The sequence below is a fragment of the Desmodus rotundus genome, chromosome 12 (genome assembly GCF_022682495.2).
Source record: "Desmodus rotundus isolate HL8 chromosome 12, HLdesRot8A.1, whole genome shotgun sequence".
Lineage (NCBI taxonomy): Eukaryota > Metazoa > Chordata > Mammalia > Chiroptera > Phyllostomidae > Desmodus > Desmodus rotundus.
Genome location: NC_071398.1, coordinates 37,654,700 through 37,667,232, shown reverse-complemented (window position 1 = coordinate 37,667,232; position 12,533 = coordinate 37,654,700). Strand labels below are relative to the sequence as shown.

The window sequence follows — 12,533 nt, the reverse complement described above, 5'->3', positions numbered from 1 at the left end:
CTATGGTGTGGTTGAGGATGGGTGTAAAAATCTAGGGAGTGATGGAGGGGAGGTTGTGGTATTGGTAAAGTGCCAAACTGCACCCCAAAGGCTGTGCACTCTAGGTAAGACAGTAAGCCTGGGGATGGTCTGGCAAATCTACAGCTCCTGGGCCCTGGCCCCCTCCACCCCCAGAGCCCTGTCCTCACCGAGACCATCCTGCCCTCAGAGGGCATGAAGGCGGGCCGGTTGCTGAGGCGCAGCTTGGTCTGCAGAGTGTTGAAGTTGATCTCCAGCTGGCACTTCTCCTGCACCTTGGGTGGCTTGTGGACACGCCGGTAATCACGGAAATCTTCCAGCTTTTGCTGCATCTCCTGGATGGTCTTTTGGGGCACACGATCCTCCAGCCAGGGGATGGTGCGCCGGATCCACTCCAGAAGCTGTGGGCCCACAAGAAGCTATGTGACCTTGCCAGGGGCCCTCAGAGCACTGGCAAGGCTACCCACAGCTCACAGGCACACGGGATCTGGATCTTTGAGGATCCTGTCTTGGGGAATCACCCCTGCTCCCCAGCTGGACTTCTCCATGATATCCACTGGGATCCCATGGCAGGGAATTCTGGGAACCTGTGCCTCCTCAGAACCACTGTGCTGTTCTCTGGTTACTTCCTGTTTGTGCCCTTGTCCTTGGTCTTCCTTTTCCTCAGACCTAATCAGGGCCCCTCCTTGGTGGCCTTGCCCATCACACCCCACATGTGGCCCAACTGCTGCCGTCACCACTGAGCTCAGCGCTATCGGAGGGCCTCACTGCTCCCCTGGGCACTGACTGCCAGAGCCTCAAGGGCAGGACCTGCAGCATGCTGGGCTCACTCGGGGGTAGCCAGCACCATGCACAAGGCCTGGGACATGGAAAAATTAGAATGTGAAACTGAAAAAGAAGGTGACGTGTATTTTTATGAGCTACTCATGTATTTGAGGGAGCAGGGTCAGGAAACAAACAAGCAAACTGGACATTCTAGAGCAGCAGACCCAGGAGTTCAGATCAGGTATCGTGCAGCACAGGTGTGCTCAGAGGAGTTCCCAACGGCAACTTCTGGCAAAATGAGAGAACCAAGGACAAGGGTATGACATCTTGATGCATGGTGCCAGCTGCCCTTTCTTGGGAAGGTCTGGGATTCTAAGATATGTAACCTTTAACTTTTTCTTGGTATTAGAAATAATACTGGTAACAGATGGTAGCCCTTTCTTTTAAAAATATCCCCTTGACAACAATCAAAAAAGGAAAAAGTATAAATAAAAATATCCCCATAACTTGGCAAAATAAAAAGTCTGTCACTGCCCTGGCTGGGTGGTTCAGCTGGTTGGAGCACTGTCCTGTGCACCCACGTTTACAGGTTCGACCCCTGGTTGGGGTGCATATGGTGGGAGGGGCCCATCGATGAGGGGCTTCTCTTTCCCTCCCTCCCTCTAAAATCAATGAACATACCCTTGGGTGAGGATTAGAGGGGGGAAAAAAGTCGGCCACTACGGGTTGGCTATCAACTATTTCCCCAGATTATTCTGGTCCATGGAATCTCAATGTCTGGGAACCACTCACTGGTCTAGAAGAGTTGTCAAATTACTGCCTTTGGGGAAACTTAAATGTTTTAATTTTTTTTATAAGGAAATTTTAAAAATAAAGGACAGAATCCAGAAGAGGTTTATTGAACACCCCACATTCCCAACTGATGTTCCAGGTCAGGCCCGGAGCAGAGCTGCCTGGGTTTGAACTCCAGGTCTCTGTCCTACTGGCTGTGGGCCCAGTAGGACAGTGGACATGTGCCTGACCTCCCCTGGGCCTCAGTTTCCTCACCTGGGGAAGGGGGTGATACAAGAGGGCAGATCCAGCACATGCCGTCCTTGGCCAGGCCTGCCGTGACAAGCCGCGGCCCTGGGCAGCGCTGTGTCAGCTCTCAGTCTCTCTGCCCTACTACATCGGTCCCTCCATGGGGAGGATGAGGGAATGTCCGTTTTTAAAAGGCTCCCCAGATGACTCTAAAGCAGTGTGGTATTCAGAAAACTATGTCCTTGAGAATGTGTGTTGGAACCCAAGCTCCAATCCCAGGAGCCAGCTAGCATGGCAACACGCCAGCTTGATTCTAGTCACGTGAACCCCCCCCCCCCCCCCGAAAGGTCGTATCACATACTGGCTTTGGCAAACTCTGGGTGGTAACCTCACCACCTTTTCTAGGAAGTCTCGCTGTGATACCTGCTCTCCACTCTGCAAGTGTCACACGACCTATGGCTAAGGGTAACAAAGGCGGCCTGATTTTTCAGCTCTGGTAGAGTCACTGGGGGTGGAGGTAAGTAGCACTTACGTCGCTGGCCAGTCTCTCGTAATCTTCCATCAGGTGTTCATTCTCCTGATTGACAGCCAGCACCTTGCAGATCCGGTTGGCTGCTGTCTCAGCCTAGGACAGGGGAAGCACACACAGTCAGGGCTGCCTGGAGGACAGGGACCCTCCCTCCTGACAGGCATATCCCTTGAAAGTTGGCTCATCCATGGCCCACACAGAACTCCCCAAGGAGGGAAGGAGAGGAAGTACAGCTCCAGCAAGATGGTGCCCTCAGTGCCTGTGTCCTGACAGCCCTGGCTGGTGTCCCGGCAACTTACTGCTCAGGCCACTGCCCAGGGAGCTGGGCCCCCTGGCTTTCTCGGCCTGGTCCCTGGAAGTACTGAGAGGGGTTGGGAAGCCCTCCCACATGGGGGAAATGGATTAACAGTCTCTCTAGTGGCTCACAGAGAGGGTTAGGCGAGGCTGGGTGGGGTCCTCCACTAGGCCAAGCCCTGGATGGGTGGGAAAGTAGGCTGCAGTGAGGCAGAGTGCTAGAGAGCTGTGGGGAGAGCAGAGGGTGGGGATGCTGGTGCCCCCCCCCCCCAGAAGCCTGGTGGTCAGTGCACAGGCGGAACACACTAGACCCCTTCCTAATCTTCCCCTTCGAGGTGGACGTTGATGGCTCATTGGGCAAGGTCACAATCCACAGGGCAGAAGAGAGCCAGGATTCACAGAGCAGGCAGTGGTGGAGACAGTGACAGTCTGCCCAGAACTACCAAACACTGTCCTGCGCTGGCCGGCTGGAGGGGAATGCGATGAGTGGAGAACGAGGGTGAAGGGTGCCACACGGGGAGAGGAGACCAGGTACCTTTCAGGAAGCACAGAAAAGGTCCCAGAGGAAGAGTTGAAACAGCAACAGAACAGGAACAGAAATAGTGAGGAGGGTCTACAGAGCGGCGAGGAAGGAAAACAGACAGGCTTGGGGATGGCTCCAGACTTGGCGAGCTGCAGGCACTGATGCCCGGCTTCTCCCATCCACACACTGCTTCCGGGATAGGCGGGCAGGTGAGCAGGGACCAGGCGAGCAGACACCAGGCAAGGTTGATGTGTACACACACACACACACACACACACAACTCTGCATCATGCTGCAGGACACTTGCCAATGGCTCCAAGCAGTGCTCCTCAAAGACGAGGCTCACCAGAGCTTGGCCAGCGAACACCTGGCCCCAGGAAGCAAAGTCAAGGTTGCAGCCATGGAATTTAGTCCCTGACCCCCATCTCTTGGACAAGACAATGGTACCCCAAGCTGCAACTCACTCTGCTATGCAGACACACAAAGGTGGGGCTGCTGGTCACAGGCATTGTTTCACTACTGAATTCCTAGCACCTAGCTCAGGGGTCACTGTGTTTTAGGTAGCTGGGTCGATGAATGAATGAGTGAACAAAGAGCAAATGCTTTAGCGCCTAGAAATAAACCATCAGGAGAGAATGGGCACATTCGTGCTGGGCCCAGGGTTCACCTTACATTCATAAACAAAGTAAACCCCAGACAGCGCTCTTTTAAGAGCTTGGCGAACACACAATACATAGATGATGTATTACAGAATTGTACACCTGAAACCTATATAATTTTATTAACCAATGTCACCCCAATAAATTCAGAGAGAGACACGGCCTTGAGCCTGTGGGGAAAAGACAGCAGCAAAAATAAAAAGCATTCTATAGCTGGCCTGAGAAGCAGACACAGGCTGGGGGAAGCTCAACTTGGGCTAGAGAAGCCTGAATCCTGCACTGGCCTTGGTGAATGGCAGCTCATGAGAATTAGACCTTTATTTCTTCTAAGGGGGGCCTGGATGCCTCAAAACACCCCCGTGCTCTGACCAGAGCCTTCCTGCCAGCGTCTACTCCCACAAATCCCTCTGGGCCTCCTGTGCCCAACCACAGAGTTCAGCTCTAAGCACAGGAGGGTAGCTGGGGCAGAAGAGAAAGCACTCTCACAAGGGCAATGTGGTGGGCAGGGAGGCTGGCATGGAACCTGCAGTGGGGAGCCCAACGGCACACATGCTGTTAGTTGGGGTTTGTGGCAAGGAATCTTCCATCACTGCCCACCCCCACACCACCCTGCTAGGGTACAGGGTCCCCCTCCATTCTCCCTGCCTGTGCCTTCCAGCAGAACACTCCAAATACAAGCTCCAATCGCATGCTAGGCAGGTGGCAGATTGGCTGTGAAACCAGCTCTCTAGCCCAGGGCTGGGAAGAACCACGATGGGCAGAGACAAGGCTGCTCCGACTACCTGACCGTCTACCGAGCACTGACCGGGCCAGGCACAGTCCTAAGCTCTTCACCCGAAGGTGCTTATCTCATCCTCACAAGCTTCCTCCTGTTTTAATCGAGGATAACAGACGCCCCTGACTTGTAAGGGACTAAGAGTCTGCACCTAGTACGTAGTTAAGTGCTCAACAGACGAGAGCTGGTTTCTTTTTCTCCTCCCCGCCCAGTTGCCAATTGGTGACACAAACTCAGGTCGCTGGGAGTACACTGCTGCCCGCTACCAGAGACCAGAAGGCAAGTGGAGGGAACAGAGGGCCCCTGAGAGAAGCCCCAGGGGAAGTGTGAGGTCAGCCAGGCTCAGGGAGAGCTGCCACTGGCAACACACTTCTGACTGCTCTGCCTGTGTCAGCAATGCTGCTGGGGACAGGGGCCCAGAGAGCGGGGTCAGCAGGAGGTGGCTCAGAGGACAGTCTAACTGCCCAGGCTGAGCCTTTCCTGAGCCATTTGGGAGGGGAAGGGGATGAAGAGAGGGGAAGAAAAGTCAGTGTACCAGGCAGGTGGCTCAGTATGGATCATGGACAGAGAGGGGTGGGGGCAACTGAGTGGTCAGGAACACAGGTCCAAACTGTTGCTCAGCTGTTTCAGGTGATGCAGGGACTCAACTGTCCTGTCTGAGAAACAGATGCCACCACCCACCTCACAGAGCGGGCTGTGTGCAGAGAGTATCTGTGGCGTGTCAGCATTGGGCTGGCATCAGCTCAGTGGTGGCACTGAAGCCCACGGTCACAAGAAACCTGCCTGACCAGGTCAGTCCTCAAGCCGTGGTGGCCCTCGGCCTGGCCAGGACCCCAAACACAGACAGACAGTGGGGACATAAGGAGGATGGCACGGGCAAGCCTCCAGCCACAGCAGCCAGGTGTGCTCTCACCCCAGCTCACCTTTTGAGCCCCCGAGAAAGCGTGGTAGAAGCAGGACACGTAAGTCATGATGGCTTTCTCATCTGGCCTCAGAGTGCCTACAATATCTGCACAGAGAGAGAGAGAGAGAGAGAGAGGCAGGAAAGAGTGAAAGATGCAGGGAGGGCAGCCGGGGCTGGGCCCTAGGCTCATGCAGGAGGTATAGCGCTTGCTCTGGACTGGAAGCCAAACCCTGGCTCTGGCTGTGCGGGCCTGCCTTACTAAGGCTTTGGTGTGGGGAAGGGGGTTTCCGAATAGGTGGATTCCTCTGCTAACCAAGCCTGGGTTTGTGACACTAGCTATTGGCTCTAAAAAGGAAGACTCGTTTGGGGTTGGAGGGGTTAAACTCTAACTGATCTTTCTCAGAAAGTAAGACCATGTCTACCACCTCAGCATAAAGCACCTAACAGTTTCCTGGGGCCCTAAAATAAAACCCACATTCTTGCTCTCAGGCTATAATAGTCCTACACAGCCTGGCCCCATCACCTTCTCTGACCTAATTTTCAACTCTCCTCTCCTCGCTTACTCCTCTCCAGCCATTCCTTGAATAAGCCAAGCTTATTTCTGTCTCATGGATTTATTTTGGGTTTTTTTGTTTTTTTGTGGTTTTTTTTGAAGATTTTTATTTATTTTAGACAGAGGGGAGGGAGGGAGAAAGGGAGAGAAACATCAATGTGTGATTGCCTCTTGAGCACCCCCTCCTGGGGACCTGGCCTGCGACCCAGGCATGTGCCCTGACTGGGAATTGAACCGGCAACCCTTTGGTTTGCAGCCCGGTGCTCAATCCACTGAGCCACACCAGTCAGGGCTGGAATGCTTTTCCTACAGATCTTCACGTGACAGCTCCTGCTCATCACTCCAACTGCCTGTTCATGTCACCCCTCAGAGGCTTCCCCTGGGCCCCAGCTAAGCAGTCCTCAGACATCTCTATCCTATCATCCTGTCCCATGTTCTCTGTGTTTATCACCACATGAAATGACTTGATCTGTGGATGTGCCTATTGTCTGCCTCTCGCTAGAATGGAAGCTCCATGAGAGCAGAGACCCTGCCTGACTCAGTCACTGCTGTATCCTCAGTGCCTACTACAGAGCCAGGCGCAGACTGGGCACTCAACAGACTGTGTGAGCAAAGACTAAATGGGCAGTGGCGATGCCAAGGAGCTGGGGTGTGGCTTCCAGTCGGAGAGAGGCCACTGCCGTCTGCAAGAGAAATGAGGTGAGCATGGGAGGCGAGAGGCAGCAGTGGCATTGGGCAGTGGCAGCGAGGTGGGCCTGCCTGGCCCTGCCCGGTACCTTCTGCGCTCCCGAAAAGGCATGGTAGAAGCTGGACACATAGGTCATTATGGCCTTCTCGTCGGGCCGGGCCGTGTTCACGATGTCTGCAAGTGAACAACAAGGGTTAAACTGCCCAAGTAGGGGTGGGGAAGGGGTGGTCACTCACCAGGATCCAAAGGCTCCCAAGGCCACAGCCATCCCAGGAGAAAAACCCTTAGAGCTGATTCAGTGACCCTGGTGACTCTGGTAGGCTCAGCCACACCCTCAGCCCTCCATCCCCATGGTCTCTAGAAAGGCCACAGCTGTGGGAACTGGATTAAAATGAGGCCATTTCCTCTCTCTAAAAATGGCCTCAAGGGGCTGCTGGAAAGTCAATCCCAAGGGCCACAAGAGGCCAGAGGCATGGGTCCTAGGGTGAGGGTGAGGGTGGTACATAGCTGGGAAATGGAGCAACACCAGTGAAGGAAAAAACAAAACATTCCACATCGGTGGACTCTGGACTCCAAACCTGCGGCAGGCACGGTAGGTACAGGCCTTGCTTATTTGCAGGAGCCAGCCCTCCCTGGCCACCTGGCTCCCCACCTTCCCTCAGGTGTGGGACTGGGTAAAGCAGGGTTCTGGCAGCCTCCAGAGTCAATCCTCCTCAAGTTCCCCGCCCCGACTCCTCACCCTGCTCCATCCCTGAGTGTGTCTGTCCTGCACAGGCTGCTCCTGCTCTGGTTTCCCTAGCAACACATTGTCCCGGGTTCACCCAGATTCATTCAGCCATCCTCGCTGGCTCTGTCAGTTTTCTGAAGTCACCGTAAGGCACACCCATGAAACAAGGTGCTGACTGAACAAAAGGGATGTACTTACCCTCTGCATCCAGCATTTTGGGGATATCTAGGTATTTCTCTGCCACTTCAAAGGCATTGTTTAGGTTGGTGACTGGGTCATCCTAGAGGGAGGGAAGTGAGGGAAGATGGAAGAACTCAATCAGGGGCAAGATGCAGAAGCAAAAGGGACCCAGGGCTGGCCTGGATCTGGGGAAGGGGTAGAACTGGAAAGGTCATTTTTGGGGAGTTCCCAGCCACCTGTGCTCCTGCAGGGAGGAAGACACCTGGATAAAGTCAATTCTGACCCAAAGGAATGCCTCTGGAAATCTTGGTGGACAAGCTAAGGGACCTTGTCTCCAGAAAAAAACGTGCTCTTTTCTCACAGTTTCAACTATCCACAAACCCTAAGTTAAGCCCCCTGTCCTGAACCCCTGAAAGTTGGTCCAGAACTGAGATAGCATTGGGGGTGGGGGGAGCAAACTGAGAGTCTCCACATTCCAATCTCCCTGAACCATCCCTTCCTGCCATCTCCCACTGCTTATGGGATTAAAGCCCACTTCACTCGGACCCTCCCTCACATGCCTCTGAGCTTTCCAGCTAGGGACCAGTTCCACTGTGGCTTGAATAGGTTCAGTGAGGCCTGTGACTCCACTACCTGGAATGCCCTCTCTCTGGCTCTAGGCAGCCTCTTCCTGCACAGGCCCTTCCTGACCACGCCAGCCCAGGTGTGCCATCCTTCCTCTGCAGCATTGTCTGGCCCTATCCCCTCCTCATCACATTCGGCGTGAGCACCTGTACATGGCCTCATGTGGCTGACTTGCTCTGTCCTGCCTTCCCCATGAGGTGGGGAGCTCCTAGAAGGCAGGGCCTGCGGCTTACATGGTCACGAGCTTTGTACAGACAAATCAGAACAGGACCCTGCCTTGAAGTGTCTGCCAGCACTATGGTTTGGAATTCTTTAACCCTCTTCCCCATGGAAAAAAGGAATGCTTCCAGAATCCAGAGTTAGTTAAGAAAGGGGGGCTAGAAGACATGGCTAGGCAGGCCCTAAAATAACCCCTGGCTGTTGCAATACCCATGTAAGGCAAAGGGGACAGTCTCCACCGGGAGCAAGGAAGGTGAGAACTGAGCCAGGGATCTGGTGAAAATGGGCACAAGGCTCTCCCAGCCTGCCCATGTGAGCACAGAATTCAGCTTTGGGCACCAGTGATGGGTGGATTTGGGGGATGTGACCCAGAGTCAAGGGTCAGACTCAGGGTATCTGTGGGCTGCTGAGGGGAACACAAGATGCATACCTTTCTCAGCTTGTCATACTCGATCAGCTCAGGCCTGTGCCGGTGGATCAGGGCATTGAAGGCAAGACCGTCCTTCCAGCTGGGGGTGGAAAAGCCAAGGTTATGAGGAAGCCCAGGCACTGTGGTGGGAGTGCAGAAAGGCCCAGGCACCTACTGAGGTACTTTAGTATGTGTGCCAGGCACTAGAGGAAGATGGTATGGCAGGGTGGCTGTGACCACGAATGTTGCAGCTGAGAGGTCTGGGGTCGCATCCCAGCTCTTCCACTTAACTATCAGCACGACTGGGCCAAGTCCTGTGATTGCTACCTCAGTTTACATGTCTGTAAAATGGGATAACAGCACCAAATTCATAGGGTTGTTGTGAGGACTAAATAAGTCAATATGGAAACACTTAGATCACGTCTTACACATGACAAGAGAATATGCGAGGCTCTGCAGAACTGGACAAGCCCATGGAGGTGAGACGGCCCACCAAAGGAGGCTGCTGCATGACCTCAGCACCTTGGTATGACCTGACCCATATAAGCTGGCTAAGTGCCAGGATGTGGCTTGGCATGAGGGTCTCTGTCAAGGCAAAATGAAAACTGGTCTCAAGCTAGACTGGTCACATTTTTCTCCCTGAGATCCTCTAAAGGTTGGTTCCTTCTAGGGTCAAGCTTAATGTCACCTCCTCGGGAAGGCCACACCTGAGCAAGGTACTCTCCCAATTACTTACTTTCTTTTTCAATTCCTCACCTGAGGACACGCTTACTGATTTTTTAGAGGGAGGGGAAGGGAGGGAGGGAGAGAGGAAGAAATTTAGATATAAGACAGAAATATCAATCAGTTGCCTCTTATATGTGCCCTGACTGGGGATCGAACCTGCAACCTAGATTATGTGACCCAACAGGGAATTGAATCTGCAGCCTTCCAGTTTATAGGATGATGCTTCAAGCCACACTGTCCAGAGCTCTCCCCATTACTTTCTATCACCTCATTCTATTTTGTGGTCTTTGTACAGCACTTCTCACTACCTGAAATCATGTTGTTGGTTTATTTGCACCTTTGTCGAATACTGGTCTCCTATGCTGAAGTGTAACTTTCCAAGGGTGGAGACCCACTTTGGTGCTGCCACCACTCTTGGCATGTAGGAGGCACTGTATAGATATTTACCAACTGAATAAATATACGAACAAGAGAGGAGGCAGACAGGACCAGCCAGTTGGTGACAGGAAAAGGAAGGAGACACACAGAGGAGCTAAAGGGAGGAAACGTGTGCTATTAGTGGCAGAACACAATGGAAAGGTCCCCAACTTCCAGTGCTGGGGCCCGTGAGAGCCTGGGGACACAGAAGAATCTCTGCGGATCCCATGTGGCCCCATTCTTCATTCCTCCGTGTGCTCCCTCCCTGGTCCACCCACCCTTGGAGGACACCAGAGGCTCAGAGGGGTGCAGCCAGAGGGCCAAGCCAGATCTAACCTCAGGACCACCACCAGGCCATAGTGCCTGCCACACCCAGGATCTCGAGCAGCACTGTGTCCTGGCAATGGTGGACACATCTCATTTCCCTCTCTCACCTGAGGAAGAGCAGATTCACCGCGAGGCTGAGTTTTGCTCGTTAGAGTGGACAAAGTATGTTTTTAAATGCACTCAATTTACTAGCAGAGAGAAGGACAGGTCCCTCTTGACAGGTCAAAACAAACAAACAAAAAAGAGCTTTGCTTCTAAAAATCATGTTGCTTGGGGAGGAAGAAAAGTCTGTATGGCCGGCCCTAGAACTGCTTTAAGGCTGTCAGCCCAGGTCGGTGAGGCAACTGCGGCCACTGGCCACCGCCTCCTCCTTGAGGAGGACACAGGGACCTTATAAGGAGCTCACAGGAGCCAGTGTCACGGAAGGGACTCCCTGAGGGCTGTCAGTTCACAGACCAAGACACAGCATTGGAAAAGAGCACAGGTAGGAAGACACTGCCGCAGGTCCCAGGAAGAGGCGAGGGAATGAGTCAGGCTTCGGGGCTGTAGCCAGTGCTCACCTGATGTGGAAATTCTGCACATTGACGTTCTTGTATGGGGCTGTCTTTCTCTGACACCAAAGAAGGAGCCCCTCCTTTGCAGAGGTCTCTGCAAAACACAGAAGGACAGAGCACTGGCTCAGATACAACCACACTTCCAGTTCAGGGAGACTTTGGGGGACAGGCCACCAGACAGAACAGCAGTAATGGCTCCTCCCACTCCAGGCCTCCGCTGATCCTAACTGTTAATCTGCAATCATGGCCCCAAGAAATAACTCTAAGGATCATCGCAGGATGCAGCAGTGACAGAATAACGTCAAATCCTGGACCTGTGTCTTGTTTCAGAGAGACCACAAGGCCTGTGCCTTTAACAGTCAGGACGCACTATCAACAAAGCCTCTGATGCTGGCCTTGGCCTCTCCTGAACAAAGTGAAGGGGTCTGAGCATCTGGCCCTGACCACTCAGGTTCTCCCAGATGTGGACACAGCCTTCGGGAAGTGGAATGGGAGGGGCCTAAGCTCTACTCTGGGAGGCTTCGAGGGGGAACCCCCCTCCCCCTGCAGCTTGGGCCAGCACCTCTACTAATCGCTCCTGCAAAGGGCCAGGCCCTGTGAGTGACACCGCAAACAAGGATAAGCCTTGAGGCATTAAGACAAAATGCCCAAAATCCTAATCTAAATCTCCACAGCTCAGGTGGAACCAGGGTGGGGAGAAAAAGTGGCTCTTTACTATCAGGGGGACTCTTGGCCTTACCTTCCACTGAGATGTCCTGGATGGCGAACCTGAGAATGATGGTCCAGATCATCCCCAGTGTCATCTTTGCGTTGCCATCCACAATCTCTGTGTGCAGGGGTGGGGAGCAAAGGGTGAGAGGGTTGTTAAACCAGAGTGAGACCCCGCCCCCCCCCAAACCAGCAGCCTTCCTAACCCGTCCCAAGTTATCTCTGATCATCAACAGAGCCACCCAGACCTGCCCGCTGCCACCCTCACTAGGAGATGTCCCCTGAACACTCTGGGAAGCACTGTCTCAAAAGCTTCTGTACACGTGTCCTTGGCCTCACAAGCCTCTTCCCGCCTGGCAAGCTCATTCTCTTGACCCAGCTCAAAATACTGCTCCTTCCTAAGGCTTGGTTGCAGCCCTCTGCTGAACCTCCACCACACCTTCATAGGCACGTTGTCCCACTAGTGGGTGCGTGCTGTCCACTCCCTCCCAATCCTACTGCTGCCACCATCGTCCAAGCCACTGCTGTTTCCTGCAGAGCTCAGCACACTGCCTCCTACACCAGCCGCTGCAATTCGGCTCCACACAGCTGCTAGGGTCATCTCTTTATTTTTATTTATTTATTTTTTAAATCCTCACCCAAGGATTGTTTGTTGATTTGAGAGAGAGAGAGGGAGAGGAAGAGGAGAGGAAGAGGAGAGGAAGAGGAGAGGAAGAGGGGAGGAAGAGGGGAGGAAGAGAGGAGGAAGAGAGGATGTGAGAGAAAAATCACCCGCAACCTAGGTGTGTGCCCTGACTAGGAATCAAACCCACAACCTTTTAGCATATGGGATGATGTTCCAACCAACCGAGCCATCTGGCCAGAAGTAGGGTGGTCCCTTTAAAAGGTACATCAGATTTGTGTCACTCACCTAC

The 12,533-nt window shown here is 53.5% G+C and overlaps 1 protein-coding gene across 2 annotated transcripts in view; it reads right to left on the bottom strand.

Moving 5' to 3' along the window:
• ACTN4 (actinin alpha 4) overlaps positions 1-12,533 on the bottom strand; it is a 71,298-nt gene that overhangs the window by 12,848 nt on the left and 45,917 nt on the right. Inside the window, exons 4-10 of one of the 2 annotated variants that reach the window (XM_053914417.1) lie at positions 11,651-11,737; positions 10,918-11,005; positions 8,909-8,987; positions 7,654-7,735; positions 5,507-5,592; positions 2,336-2,428; positions 189-419 (exon numbers count right to left, since the gene is read on the bottom strand). In XM_053914417.1, coding sequence (XP_053770392.1) covers positions 189-419; positions 2,336-2,428; positions 5,507-5,592; positions 7,654-7,735; positions 8,909-8,987; positions 10,918-11,005; positions 11,651-11,737 — 746 coding nt within the window. Of the gene's footprint in view, positions 1-188; positions 420-2,335; positions 2,429-5,506; positions 5,593-6,816; positions 6,903-7,653; positions 7,736-8,908; positions 8,988-10,917; positions 11,006-11,650; positions 11,738-12,533 lie in introns of both variants that reach the window. The other variant, XM_024577671.3, reaches the window with a different exon arrangement.